This window comes from Topomyia yanbarensis, chromosome 3 (genome assembly GCF_030247195.1).
Source record: "Topomyia yanbarensis strain Yona2022 chromosome 3, ASM3024719v1, whole genome shotgun sequence".
NCBI lineage: Eukaryota > Metazoa > Arthropoda > Insecta > Diptera > Culicidae > Topomyia > Topomyia yanbarensis.
This window is the reverse complement of record NC_080672.1, coordinates 412,837,985-412,854,240: the sequence shown is the minus strand read 5'-3', so window position 1 is coordinate 412,854,240 and position 16,256 is coordinate 412,837,985. Positions and strand designations below refer to the sequence as shown.

General features: G+C 37.9%; 1 protein-coding gene across 12 annotated transcripts in view; it reads left to right on the top strand.

The window, feature by feature from the left end:
• The window catches only part of LOC131693510 (RNA binding protein fox-1 homolog 2), an 803,264-nt gene that overhangs the window by 154,963 nt on the left and 632,045 nt on the right, over positions 1-16,256 (top strand). For all 12 annotated transcript variants that reach the window (XM_058981382.1, XM_058981380.1, XM_058981390.1 and 9 more), the window contains exon 2: positions 1,202-1,801. In XM_058981382.1, the coding sequence (XP_058837365.1) occupies positions 1,409-1,801 (393 nt within the window). In that variant the 5' untranslated portion in view covers positions 1,202-1,408. The remainder of the gene's footprint in view (positions 1-1,201; positions 1,802-16,256) is intronic.

Sequence of the window (16,256 nt, the reverse complement as noted above, 5' to 3'; positions counted from 1 at the left end):
AATTTCTCCCATATGCAACATCAACTTCACCGCCTTGGTCCTTATCCTGATGATCCGACACCAAACCAAGCCTAGGACCACTCAAAAAGCAACAACACTGTGACGAGCCAACGATGTAACTGTTGATCCGCTCGGTCGGTCTGTTGCATGAGTTATTTGGTTGGTGGTAAATTAGCCCCGGAAAGTTTGCTAATAACCTCACTGATGCCTCAAGCTATAATTTAAACCACAGAAGGACACCCACACACACGGGGAAGCGGATGCTGGCTTGCAACTGCTGATCCTGCTCTGACCCCCAAAAAGTTTGAATTAGGAGTGGTAGTTAAGCCGATTTATTCTAATGACCAGCATCAGCCGAACATGCATGCCCAGCTGCTTCTTGGGCGGTTTGGACGGACGAAACAACCAAAATATGCAAACTAGACCAACTCGAGAGGATGCTTTTCATGTGGTGAAAATTAAGACTAGCTTTCGACAGAACATCAGCCTGGGCCACCGGGGGCATATTTGAATGGTGAACGAAAAAAAAGATCGTATTTCAAACGATTTTTTTTCTGGCCCGTTAACAGTGCTAGTGAAAAGGCCCGAATGCTGAGTCGAGTGAGTCTGGTTGATTGTGTGTGGAAGTAAAGTTTTTTGTTTGACCTACTGCAACGAGAGTTTGAACGATGGTACTCATGATGAATTTTGGAACACGTCAATGGAAAAATATAATGGAATAGTGTACGGTTCACTATGTTCTCGGTTTAATGAATGTGCTTTCAAGTGGTAAACTTTTCAGTTATATTTTTGTCGATCTGTTGCACGACTAACTAAGAAAATAACAGTTTGTTCTTCATGCATTTTGAATGAAATTCCAAATTAAATGCTTCGTTGATTTAGTACCTTCTAATTATATACATAATTTTATTGTAATGAAATTTGTAGCTCTTTTCACACAGTTTCTGGATATTTTTAAGCAATTTGTACTCAGTTTACAGTGACTCTTTCAGAAAAATATTAAAATATTAAAATCTGTTTTAAGTTTACCGTACCTTTAGATAGGTGAAAATGACCATAAATGTAAGCTATAACATGTGCAACACCATAACTTTGCACATCGTTAAGATTTGATGCTGCTCTAGTTACCCTGCACTGCACTAACCATATACATATTTCATGAACTATGTCTACAATTATTTTTCTCTTTTATTATCCCCAGAACGACCGTGATAAAGGGCTCTAAACTAAAACAACAGCACCACGAAACAGCGTCCATCGCATCGTCACCATCCCCGACAGCAAAGATAACAACACTCGCCAACCCATAGAGCCCTGCTAGCTGTTTTGCTGCATACATTCAGGCATCCACCCGATCCTGCGCTCTGCTTCTTCCTTTGCGCACCCTTCCCACCCCAAATCCCCTCAAATGATAAGCATCGACACACCGGATGCAAACAGCCGACTACAATCGTTCCCCTCATCAACGTCAGCCGCAGTTTCGACGGCCATCGCACAGAACCGTTTCCCGGTAGAGTTACCGAGCGAGGAGAACGTTGCGTTCCGGGATAGTCAGCAGTCCAGTACGCACGTCACCCCCAGTACCACCACTGCCGTCAGCGCGAGTTCCACATTCAATAACGGCAACAGCAGCAACAGCAGTAGCTCCAACCGAGGGGACACCGAAAATAACAAGATGACCAGTGCAGCGGCCGTTACCGCAGCAGCCAACAAAGCAGTCGCTGCACTCATGGAGTACCGGCAGAGGCAAGCGTTGCAGCAACAGCAACAACAACATCAGCAGCAGCAGCTGAACAATAATGTAAGTAATATCTTCGATTATTTTTGACAGACTCAACCGGTCTACGGTTCGGATCATAACAATATGGCTTTCTTTAGGGTGGTTGTATGTAGTTGATATGGAATAAATTTGCTTGGGATGCATCATAACAAATGAAAGGTAAATTTTCTATGCTAGAGAATTACAAGGGTTGGATTTGAGTAAAAAATAAACTAGAAATATGGCCTACTACAGTTGATCTAGGGACGGTATATAGCGTAGAACTATACGTAGCTTGTTGGCACCGCGATGCTTGTATATATTTATACGTTACAATGCGTTGCGTAAACACCGTACTGATTACTATCATTCCCACACAGACTACTTGAGGAACAATGTTTAGGAATAACAATTGTCCCAGTCCAAGCGAGAACTTGATCTAAGAGCTACCATTGCGAGCCATAGTTGTAATGATTAATCCTTTTTGAAGTGAGATATTTGCAACAAATTTTTTTAACGTATGAAAAACTAGATTAAGTCTTCAAAAATGTCGAAGAACCTTTTTTTTGTAAACATCTTTACTGAAGACTAAAAATCTCTATTTAGAGTACCATCACAATTACCAGACCGTTGTTTGTGAATGATCCATTAAAACTGTTTCTAACATAACATCATAAATATCCACTTTCCACAACAGATCATGGGTCGATCTCCTACGAGTTAGAAGTTATTGAGTAATTTTAACACTATAAAACACAGTGGATATCACTTGTCTTCAGTAAAGTTACAAATCATTTGAGAAATCTAGTGCTTTTCCAAACATTTCCAATATAATAAATCTGCGCTAATAAAAATTGTGTATTGATGAATGTGTGTGTGAATGATAATTAAAAGATAGTTTGAAACATTTTTGGGATCATCCAAATATAACGAGCTATAAGATATTCGCGACAGCAATCTCCACAACTTGGCCGAAGACGTCAGCTCATTTCTTCTGCCAAAAAATATTAATTGAAAATCTCACTTTTAGGAGGATTAATCGCTAAAATCATAACAGGAAATGACAGTCCCTAGTATTTTTGATAAGTTTCGAAAACACAATTGATATAAACTCAGTCGTTTCAACGTAAACAACCAATCATTATTTAAAACACTATTTCTCAAAAATTGCCGCATTACTTTCAAGATACACGAGATAAGTCAGTTTCGGAATATGGAAAGTTGTCCATTTCGATAATTTAAACCTTTTTACGAACACACTGAACTTTTTAGGATGCTAATTAAAAATTTATATTAATGAATTGACCCTTACGGGGTCATCCACAAATAACACACAATAATGTTGAAGGTATTAAAGGTACAGACTTTGTGTCTTCAGTGAAGTTGTTGACAAATCAATCTTAATATATGTACTTGCAAGCAATAAACCTCACACACAAATTCCTCCTTTTTTATTGCACGATTTTGGCAATAAAAAAAACACTGTGCGGGGCTCGAAAATTAAATTAGTTCGTAAAAAGTGTTCGTGATTTGGGATGTAGTTCGTAAAAAAAGTTCGTTTAAAATTTGTATTGAAATTCGTTTCGTCAAAGCAAAATTTAACAAATAGGCTTAACAAGTGGATGACAAAAATGAATGTTCGGAACCTGTATGAAATCCAAAATGGCGACTACCGGTTGAGCAATATTCTCGATAACCCTTATTATCATAAGAGTATTTTTGAAATATACTTGACTGGTAAATGACGGAAGCAATGAGTGGCGTCATTTTGGGACAACAATGCGAAAGTAACCATTATTTTGCGAAGTTTTCTTGAAAAATATGGAAATTGCTCAGCAATTTATTTAAAAATGTCTTTGTTTTAAAGAAAATTTAAATTTTAATTTTCTTTCCAAAACACTTAATAAAAAAATCGGTCGAAAAATGACCGCGCAGAGAAATATTAAGTTTTAAGTTAAGCCCCAAAAAATAGTTTTTTTTTGCTATAAATCAAGATTTTGAACATTTTCCATACATTATTTTGTGTTGCGTTTGATGAGATCTACAACCTATACTAGGTCACTTGAAAAATACAAACACTTTGTAGCGCCGGGCAATTATTCTATTGCGAAAAAACCCATTTGTCGAGGTTATAGAAAATGAATCCAAACCGAAAGTGGTCATCTTTGTGTTAAAATGGCTTCCGACGCCAATTTCCTTTATATACCTACTTATCAACCCCATTCCGAACATACCTAACTTTTATAAATAATAGTTAGCTGAAAATATGTTAAATTGTATACAACTTTATTGGGTACTTTTTTTCTTTTTTTTTCCTTTTTTATTAACGATTAAGAGTGAGTCAATTTTTCTTAGAGTATCCCGGTGACTTATACGACTTTATACGGTACTGTACGTACTCAAATTTTTTATTACGAATTTGGTCCGTAAAAACAGAGTCCGTTATTTCATATTTTTAGCTCGTGAATAAGTTATGTATATCGAATGTTGTGTTGATGTGGTACTTACTAAACGGAAAGCTCCGACTCAGTGACACTCTCACTTTAAGCAAGCGATTCTACAGTTTTCTAGTTACTTATGACTCCACACTGCAGTGCACAGTTTAGTAATGGATTAGAATAAATATATACCGTCCTAACAATATGAAGACTCTGGAATACCCATTATCGAGAGTAAATTCTGTCAGAATTAACTTGAACTCCAAATAGCCGACCACCGGGAGTGATTCGATTTTTTTTATTACCCGTGATGATAATGTGTAATATGGACAAAAAGCTATGATATCAGCAAGTATTGAGCATGATCACCGTACAATTCGGAGTTGCTACTCTGTGATTCACCTGGAAATCTGGATTCACCTTAATAAGTGATACGACCTATACAACTTTCAGAAGTGTTATCACGCGTTTATTGCTCTGAGCACCCGGCTGCCGAGAATTTATGGTAAATTAGTGGTTTGTTGAATTAATTTGGAAATGCTTGGTTTGTAAAAAAAAGCAATTCAGTTCCGGACAGCCGACAATCGGGAGTGCTGCTTGTATTTAATTCAATCAAACGGCTACATGATCTGGCACCACTTAGTTTCAAAGTCGACAATTCGGAGACGTAGAAACCTTCATAAAGGATGTAATGTGATGATATTACACAGAGAACTGTGAGTTCTGTGAACAGACTATACATTCCAGACAACGCTGCTAATAACGCTGAGAAAAGCTCATTTAGAAATAAATACCAACACACTGTCTCTAATACCATTATATGAATTACATATAGATGCCAAATTTATGCCTGCTGTTCCAGCAGTAATTAGAACTGCAAAATCTGCATCAAGTATCTCAAAATAAACAGCCATCCACAAAGAGAACACTTACGATAATGATTTATTTTTTACTAACCTAAGCTGTTGCTAATTTTCTTCGCAATGTTTCCATTGAGATGCAAGTAGAATCTTTAGGAATCGGATATGACCACTCAACCGGTTTGATATTATAAATGAAAATGGCTGTCAGCATAGTTTACAACTTGGTTCAGTAGATATTGTAACGAGTAATCCGCTAACGTTTGGCAATTTGCTGGTTGCTCAGTATATTTTTCAGCTTTGTTGATATATGTCAAAATTTAGGAGTAAACAATAACAGCCAGATCGGTAACTGTATTTTGAAAAACTGTTTTACGGTAGCGGAATAAGCGGAGTTCGTCATTTCTAACGTAAAGAATTTTTCTAAGTCCATGTAAACAGTACAAGCGAACTGTCAAAAATAAACACTCAGTTCATTTGCGACGTCATAAGTTCATTCGTGTCGTCATCTTGTAGAACTCAATTGAATACTTTACGCTGACGTCACAAATGAACTGAGTGTTCATTTTTGACAGATCGCTTGTACTGTTCACATGGACTTAGAAAAATTCTTTACGAATTGCTTCAAGCGAATCTAGTCGTCCACAAATTTTTCTAAGTCCATGTAAACAGTACAAGCGAACTGTCAAGAAAAGTGAGGTTAACTGTGTCAGTAAAGAACCTAATTAGGCATTCCATAAGACATTTGCTTGACAATTCATCGAAGTGTCGCGGAAATTTCCAGAAAGTTCGGCAAAATATAATTCAACATGACTTGTTTCCGACGGAATAATGATGTTTTCATTAGGTTTTAAAATCTGAGCTATTTTGAAACAACTAGTATTTTTTTTAACTTTCTCAATATTTTAGAAATAACAGCATTTTTGTTTTGACAGTTTGGAGAAATGTCGGTGGAAATTTTTCCGCGGCCAAATCCAGCACTAAATTCCGTACCAAAATCCGTGATCAAATTGTCGAGGTGTACAGCTGCCTTTACTATGTTATTATGCCTGTCAGGTTTCACAACCAGAAATTTCGTGCAAACTTTGAGAGACTTCTAGTTTGCTTACAGCTTTGGGGATAAGTATTTCGCTTTAAATTATTTAAATTTCGATCTACATAAATTACCGAGTGAGCGGCTCGTCATGTCTCGCATGAAACGAATCTTTCTTATGATTAATTAATTTTTGTATTACATGGAAGGTGCGTAATGCGCATGGAATTCACAGTCGCAATTTTACTCATCGTATGTAAACACAAATTAATTTCTTTTAATGTCAATCTCAGTGCTTCCCCATCAGTTAATTTCCGCATCCGCCATATTTGTTTATAAAGGGCGAACACGAAATTATTGCGACACATTCAACAGGGCATAACTTTTTAACCAGAGGGTAAAATCAACCAAATTTTGCACACTTTCTCATTGATGTGTATTGTTTACATGCTGTCAAACTCGAAGTCGTATTTTTCGATTCAACGAAAATGGAGGTGAACCAACGCGAGTCGATAGAACAAATTCTTTCCAAACACCTGGAATTTCCTGATCTGTCGCACCGGCAGTTGGGAAAAATGTTGAACATTCACCATTCAACCGTCTCCAGAGTGTTGAAGCGGTTCCAGGAGCGGTTGACGTAGGACCACGGCAAAGGAGCTGGAAGAAAACCGGGACCGGAGAACAAAAAGACGGAAGGAAAGGTGAAGCGGATTATTGAAGCAAATCCCAACGTCTCAAGCCGTGATTTGGCTAAAAAGATTGGCATGTCGCAGAGCTACGTCCAGAATGCAAAGAAGAGAGCTGGACTACATACATACAAGGTACAGAGCTTCCCAAACCGCGATGAGTGGCAACAATCGACGGCTAAAACTCGGGCACGGAAGCTCTACGAGAAGATGCTGATAAAATATGGCTGCTGTGTGATGGACGACGAAACGTATATAAAAGCCGATTTTAAGCAAATTCCGGGGTTGGAGTTTTTCACCGGCAAGAGCAAGTTCTATGTGGACGACAAATTTAAGAAGAAGAAAATGTCGAAGTTCGCTTTCAAATATCTCATTTGGCAGGCCATCTGCTCTTGCGGACTGAGGAGTGAGCCTTTCGTGACAAAGGGCACAGTAAATGGCGAGATCTAAAAATCTGAGTGCCTCGAGAAACGCCTTTTGTCGTTCTTGCAGCAGCACGACGAAGCTCCACTATTTTGGCCAGATTTGGCATCATGCCACTATTCTAAAAGTGTCCTGGAGTGGTATGAGGCCAATTCTGTCCATTTTGTTCCAAAGGACATGAATCCGCCAAACTGTCCGGAGCTGCGCCCGGTCTAGCAGTACTGGGCAATGATGAAGCGGGAACTTCGGAAGAGTAAGAAGACAGTCAAAGACGAGAAGGACATGTTAAGAAAATGGAAAAAAAACTGAGAAACTGGTACCGGATGACACTGTAAAGACTTTGATGGAGGGTATCAAGCGAAAATGCGTTCAATTTTACACTCAAAGCTCCATCGATTAACTTTTCTTTTGATTTTTGAAGTAAATATATGTATAAAACTACCCTAAAATTTTGGTTTGATTTTAAACATTATAAGAAAATTGGCATGACATTTTCGGTGTCGCAATAATTTCGTGTTCGCCCTTTAGCAGGATTAATCGCTAAAATCATAGTAGGAAATACACTCTCTACTATTTATGATAAATTTCGAAGGCCCAATTGATATAAACTCAGTCGTTTCAACGTAAACAACCAATCATTATTTGAAACACTATTTCTCAAAAATTGTCGAATTACTTCGAAAATACAAGTTGTCTATTTTGGTAATTCAAACCTTTTTATGGAACATACCGCACTTGTCAGCATGATATTTAAAAAAATGTATTAATGAATTGGCGATCCACAAACAACAAGCAACAATGTTTAAGGTACTAAAGATACAGACTGTGTGTCTTCAGCGAAGTTGTTGGCAAAAGTATGCGCTAAAACTTTGCTGAAGACATACTCTTAATAGATGCACTTGCAAGAAAGTTGGTAAATAAATCTCACTTTTAGGGAGATTAATCATTAAAATCACAACACCATAATAAAGGGCTTATGAATTCCACAAATTCCTCCAAATACTTCACTGACCCAAATTTAACGATTTAGGCGTATTTAATTTTGGTAAAAAAAACAGTGCAGCACAGTGCAGGGGTTCATAAATTGAATTATTTTCTTGTGGGACAACACGCAGAAGTCGGAAGTTGCTCAGAAACACAAATAATTGTATTTTCCTTTTTTGGAGCTAGCGTCAATGTGGCTGGCATTTTTTACTGAATTTATTGTTTCCATTGCCGATATTCATATATTTTTACATACAACTTTGCTGAAGACATAATCTTACTATACTTGCAAGAAAGTTGGTAAATAAATCTCACTTTTAGGGATATTAATAACAAACCACTCTATAAAAGGGCTTATGATGTTCACAAATTCCTCCGGAGACGTCACTGATCAAAATTTAACGATTTAAGAGCAAATAATTTTGGTAAACAATTCTTGTGAGGAGCAACCTAGAAGCATTCGAACAAGTTTGCATTTGTAATGGGGCTACTGGAGCCTATTACCATTCGATTGAGTGGTGTTCCAAAAAAATCCATTTTTGTACAGATCTAATCCCTATATATCTACTACATAATTATTGCATTCCGAATATATCCATAATGTTCAGGTTATAGAGAATTTATCCAAACCGGAAGTAATCATCTTAGATTGTGAAATGGCTTCAGATATTGATTCCCGTCATCTACTCGTCAACCCCATTCCCCACTTTTATTAATAATAGTTAGCTAAGAAGATGTTAAATTGTATACAACTTTATACGGTACTCAAACTTTTTTTTGCGAACTTGGTTCGTACAAAAGAGCTTGTCATTTCGATTTTTGTTCGTAAAAAAGATACGTAAATCGAATGTTACATGAAAATAGTTCGTCAATGGATTTTTCTGTGTATTAGAAAGGAAGAATTCATGTGGTACTTACTTAACGGAAGGCCCTGACTCAGCAACACTTTCATAAATACCACGGATTGGGTAGTGGGTAAGATTAGTCAGGATTCGTTTCAAGCAAACGATTCTAGTGTTTTCTATTTATTGAACAGTTTAGTAATTGAATAGAATATACAATTCTATATAAAATATATAGATTCTGGATAACCGATTATCGAGAGTAAAAATAGCCGGCCATTGGGAGTGTTGTTACCAATTTTAATAGTATTAATTTAAGGATTTTTTTTTGCCTATCCATATTGTAAACCGTCGCGTCGTACATGAATGATCACCCAAACATATATCCAGTTTCTATGTAATATTAAATTTATTCTTAGAATAATAGAGTATCGGAATAGCCAAAGTTTGGCTGTTCCAAAGTGCTCAAGAAAACAGAAATCTTCGATGAAAATAGTGCAAATTTATATGAAAAATAGTTTTAAAAGCCAAAATTTTAATTTAACCTTGTTAATTCCTTCAACAAAAAGTTGTATTTTAGTGATATCTGTGAGTTTGTAGAACATATTTATTTATACAATTAAGGTTTTTAACATGGAAAAGTCGATAAACTGATTTTTAAGTGATATTTGCAAAAACCAATAATTTTGTCTCAAAAATGAGGTATAATGCCTGTGGTACCTTAGACGAGGTTATTCAAAACATAATATTCTACAACTTTGCCGAAGACATCCATCCTCCAAAAAATTTCTTTGAAAAAAAAAATTGCTCGAGCACTCTACTTTACTGCTGCCAAAGTTTGAGATGCTGTTCCAAAGCAAACGTCACATTAACCATTTTTTGTTGATCAGAATAGACGTTTAATTTTATTTTCAAGTGCTTCTCACTGAATGCGTTACCATAACTGAGCCGTGGGTCAGCTATCTTTTTTACACTATGTAAAAATAAAAAAGTGGCACCAAAATTTCTGTCCATCGGATCGGATCAGTTTGATGCTGCGTGTTGAGATTCTCTTCATTGGCGGTAAAATATTAGCTGCGTTTTATGCCGTAATTTGATAGTAATCCAATTTGCCTCCTCTGCGCTTTTGTTCGCGTCTATGACGTCAGCGGTACTGCTTTCTTGCTATTCACAATCGGGCGTTGCTATTTATTTTCTATTGTAATGGGTAGTTGCAGTAAAACCGCCTCCGTGAGTATTAGGCTGGTGGTGCTGGATGTTGATTTGGAGATACTAGGCGCAATCTTTGATGCATCGCTATTGGTAGAGACAGTTTCATGTCGGTCTTAGTCGTTGTAGATGGGTTGTAACATTACGAACAATGCAAAATTAACCTTCATGGAAACCATCGCCTCCGTCACACCCCTAGACATAAATTTTGATTTTTGTAGCAGTTAAATAAAAATTTCTTTCGGCATCGAAATTTACCTGATTTTAACACAAACTTTCAGTAGATTAATAGTTGCAGCACTCGAATTAAAAGTCTAAAATGACTCTCTGACATTACGTGTATACATCGCATGTACGACTCAAGCCCATTCACCCACTTTCCTTTGTGCATTCAAAGCTTAAACCCTCACACCATGACGAAGGGCACATTATGAACATTGCAAAACACAAATAAAAGAGTTATTTTTTGGCAAGCTTTCGTGAAATGAGGCCGGTAAAAGGTCCTAATCAAATCCTCTATGAACTATATTTGTAGTTCTAAAAGGGCGTGGGTCGATAAACAGCAGAAGTTATTTCGAACTAGTATACTGCCAATAGTTTGATTTGACCAATGTTTGCTTCCGTCTTCTGTATCCGTACGACATGACAGCAAAATACAAACTGAATAATTTTCCAGCTAGGACTCTTTTTAAGCAAGTCACAATTCATCGGCATTGAAGGGAACTGATCAATGGTGCAGATTATTACTGTTTTCACAAAATCAGAATTTCAGATATTTATAGTAGTCATACATTCCACGAAATTTAGTACAAAATTGCTGCAAATATTTCCAAGCAGATAGCGAAAAATTCTAGTTAGTCCGTTCAGCACAACGAAATACACTAGCATTCAAAGACTGGGAAACTGCCACTGCAGAAAATTTTGAAACGGGACTTCGGTGTTGAAATATTAAAAATATTATGCTTCAAAAAAGTAATATTCTTTCAATTCCACAATTATTTTAGCCTCACTTGATCACCAGATACCAGTCTTCCCATATGCACATCGCGCACAATGTTCGCTTTGGTTCTGTGCTCATATTAAACCCATACTTCGTGTGCGAACTCAAACACGCTATTTCATACCTAAACACGTGCACATGTTCGCCTGCACAACCGAACCCCATGTACGTACACGGTGTGCGTACACGTAGGTTCGATGCAGTAGTTTTCTCTTTCTCACTCTTATCATCACACCCGGTGTACGTACACGAATGTTTGGACTAGAGTTTGTACACCGTTCGCTAGAGTTCGATGTTCGAGGCGAACCTGTACATCGCGACGAAGCATGTTTGAGGTTGAACGCGTGCACGAAATTTTGTACACAGGTATAAAATTGTCGATGTGCATGGGAAGTCTGTCAGATACATATGTCGCTTACGACTTGGAACACTACCTTCGTATCCTTGGCCGGCTAATTATTTTTATACACTAGGGCACTGAGGGAGCCGAAAAATTGCTCAATGGGACGGCACTGGGGCAAGTTGGTCGGGTTCCTTTCTTTCGGCACGTATGGAATCTTTTTCTGCTCAAGATACTCCAGTGTCTTCTTGGCGTATTGGGAGGATGCCTTGTCCGGCTAGCAGACGTACTTCCCATCCGCCTGATTCTTCTTTAAGAACGGCAAAAGAATTTTCTCAAGACATTCCTCCGGGTACACTTGTTGATTGATGGCTGGACCGACGGTTTTGAAACCCCCCTGTCCGATATGTGGGAAAGTGCGAAAGTGGATCTTCGAGAGCGGAAAGTAACTTTCGTCGTCCAGCACGAACCACGTCCCGCGGTAGTTCTTCGTCATCCACTGGGCACAGCGGTTTCACGATCGCTATCTGCTCGTCCGTGTACTCGGGGGACCGAGTCTTCTTCCGACAGATTATGTCCTCCATCTTGAGGATTCAGTGAATCAAGGTATGGGAGCAGTGATATTTTCCACCAGCGTCACACAAACTCGTTCTGTCCTTGTTGTCGAACAGCTTTTTCAACGCTTCCTTCTTCTTCTTCTTATTCTTCGTCATTGTCTTCGCCGGACGGCCGCTACTGGCCTTCCGCTCCACGCTCAGGGATGCTAGGATCCGGTAAACTGTACTCACGCGCACGTTTTCGTCTCGAAAGTGGTCTGTCGTAAACTTTTTTCCACGATTACCATGCGTTTCGTAAAACCGTACAACACGCTCGCGGAGTGCTTGTTGTTTCGGAGCCATCTTCGATTGAACTGACAGCACCCGAGCGAAAAGAAACATACCACCCATTTCTAGGGAGTCCAGAGAGCAACGCTCATAGAGAGAGAAACAAAATTTACGCTCTTTACTTTAATTACAGAAAGGTTTTGAAATCATTCTCATTTATTTTTTTATTGAACACCTGTTACTTCCTACTTAATTCGTGTTTGACTGTCGTTCATTTCATGTAAATTCTAGCCACAAATCTTTTACAGTATACCTATATTTTTGAAATCAGTTGACGGCGACGGAGCGAGCATCTATTCAGAAGACTGTTCATTAGGATTCCTTGTATGGGAGATAGGTGATCATCAAATTTAATAACCGGACGCACAGCGAAAAAAAGTCTCTTTGCGAAAGTTTAGCTCTTTCGGACACGATTAGGAGGTTTTTAAGATAGCCTTTAAATGGAAAACTTGGAAAATTCTGCATTTGAGTGGATATTGGGGTTTGAAAAGGTAGCTTTTAATTTATTTTGTATACCAAATATCTTAGAAATGCACGAAAGAACGGATATTGTATCTTCTCGTAAAAAAATTGAAAAAAAGGGGCGCCCCTGGTATTTTTAAGTTATATACTGAGATTTTTAAATAAAAATCAAAAAACTTATTATTTATTCGAATGGACACCAGATTTAGACATTGTCATAAAAAAATAAAAGCTGTATTTCCAAACTCAAGTCCCAAGGCATTTCTTCAAAATTACACCAGATCTCGACGCTTCATGACACTGTTTTCCGATTTCGCTCAAATGTTGCATGGGAACTTTGTTTTCGGGGTACCAAAACTTTTGAGGTGTGTCCGGTTTGAAATTTCAGGAAGACCATAAATATTGGCAGTCTTTCGTATATCAAGTATACTGAGGAGAAAATTTTAAGAACTGATCGATGGATTGTTGATCCCCCATGATTTCTGTTTCTTCTTTCCTATTCTTCAGTTTTCACTTTGCGTCTGGTTGTAGGTCCGTGAACAAATAAACTGCCAAAGACTCCAAGCTTCCAAACACATTGAACTGGGTTCGACCATATCCGATCTTCTTTCGGATCAAAGATAGTTCGCGAAGTATTCGAATATTCCTCAAGACGCAGAAAAATTCCGCTGTAACAGATATCTCGAAAGTTCGCCTAGATAAGCTCAGAATTGTGAAATTTTCTTAAAAGCAAACAAATGACGTTACTGGCGACAAGACATTCATGAAGAACTAATGCGTTTACGTGCCCGCTCACAAAGTAGAGATCGATGGTGTAGTTATAGATTTTAACTTGGCATGCGTGGATCCACTGAAGGACGGGATTGGCTGTTTCACTAAACCCTTGCGCCAGTGAGCGAAGATTTTGAGTGACCATCGCCCTGGGTGAGTCTGCTTTGCGTCTTCTTCGACAAGGATCGTCTGCATGATCGGTTATTTGTGCCGCGCACTTTGCACTAATTACAAGTAAATGAGTCTTTGTAACAATCATTTTTTTCTCTCTTGAAAAAAGCAAGCTCTACCACAAATCCGAAGCAAATATCACCTGGTCTTAGACAATTGAGAAGGAACAAAGAATTTCCAATACTTCCAGGAGCATCAAAAATCTCATGTGACATGTCAGCCAGAGATTCAACTTATTCAACTAAGTGCAAGATTGGTTGGACCTAGGTTAGGAATCGGCAACTTTGTGATATTGCGGAACTCCTCCCGGTATCGAGGAGACTTCAATTTGCATGGTACAACATGGGGTTATCTTCTCGATGATAATTGATCTAGCTTACTTTACGCTCTTTGCTACAGCTTTAAAAAGGTGGCCTGCTTTGCTGTTCATGGCCACATTTCCGTTGCCATTGGAACAATGGGAAACTGAAACTGAGAAAAGGAGCGGAAAAAGTTTGAAATAATTTTCGCTATTTTTGTTGAAATTTGAAGTCTTTGTATTGTTCGTTGTTTATTCTAGACTAACGGGACCGTAGCGTAGTCTTCTGGTGCTTTTGGTAGAGTCTCAGTTATGCGCCTTTTTGCTGTCTTCTTTGGCTTTCTTTTTCAGTTCGACTTTCAAACCGTAATTTTGTGTGTATCTGGAAATGACACTTCTATCCTGACTTATTTTATGACTTAACCTCACTCATGAATGTCTTCTTGACTGTCGAGCTTCTATTATGAGGATTTTTCGACTAAACCTCACTTACTTTATAAAGCAGATCAATATTTTAGCGCTCCCTAACGTTGGCGATCCAACCGCACGCTACGGCTCTGCCTACAATATTCTACATAGAGTTTGGTATGTCGCGATCGATTTGATGTTGTTTGCGCTAACCAAATCGCTAAAATGCAGATATTTGGAATCAGTAATAATTTTTCTAGTTATTTCCATCCTACCTCACGGATCGAGGGATAGAGATTGCCAGGTACCGTCAACTTAAACACTTTAACGTCCACAAACACCGCAAGGAAGGCACCTGGTACTGTGCTGTTTCCGCTGTACTTCAATGATGCACATCTAATACTTCACGACGGTCCCGGGGATGATTCATCTGATACGGTTAGTAGGAAGTGCGCAATAATATGTAACAGCGGTGAGGGCATGTTCAGGAGTGTTTTAGTTATAGATTCACAATTTTGACAATTCTATAATATAAAACTGAAAATCTTAAAACTAGACTTGCTGTCCTCAGCAGCAGTTTTAGCGGATGTTCTAGTCAGTTTAAAATGTCTCGCCATGTCTTCACTCTCAAATTTATTTTTTCCTAGTCTATTGGGTCTAAATGTCTGTGCTGAATATCTATCTATCTATCTATTTATCTATCCTTATATAAAAGTCAATATTTGTATGTATATGATTTATGGACTCCCAAACAGCTTAACCGATTGCCGTAAAAATTTATACACAGTAGGCATTTGTTATGGAGCGTGTTTGTGAGCTATTGATTGGGGATTATCTGCCCGCCAGATGGCGCTTCGGAACAAATTGTGTTTTCCTCCTATTTCGTTGAAAGTCGCAGCAACACGCGCCGGGTATTAACTAGTTTTCTATATATTTAAAACTCAGTTTTCAGAACGGAGTCGTATAATAGTTTTAATTTCTAAAACAGACCGAAATTACAATACAAAAAGCGCTGCTGGAGATGTGATTGTTTCAGTTCCAGTTCTACTTTGAAACTCCAGTATAAAATGAAACGCTGCTTAACATGCTCTAAATTGTTACCCTGACAAGTTACAGTGCGGTCTGGAAGCATTTGTAGCTAGCTATGTTAACGCGACAGAGATTCAGAACCTAACAAAACCTATATCTATATAAAAATGTCATTTTTAGGTATGTATGACAATATATAAACAACATGAATAAGTGCCGTTAGCGATCATTGAAACATTTTTCAAAATGCGAGAATTATTTATTGCTCGGGAAGGTTCTTGGATGTAAATTTTTATACGGAATTTAGATACAATACTATGTTATAAATTTGATTTCATTAGGTATGTAAAACTTGTTTAGTTTAAGTTTCAAGTAATGTCTCGAAATCATTCGAATGTATAAATAGAAGCGGCATTCCCCATTTCATTCTCAATCCTATCAGTAAAAGTGTAGAGTTCGCGTTTTTTTATTCATAAACGCAATATGTGGATTTAACGGGAAACTTTTCCGTTTGGACTATTGTAAATTCGGAGATTTATCTAAACAACAAACGATTCCAGTCGTGATTTCTGAACTCACTTCACTAAACTTCTCTAAACAGTGACCGATCGTCAAATTGCTGTATTAATTTGATTGAATTTATTTTACGAGAAACCCAT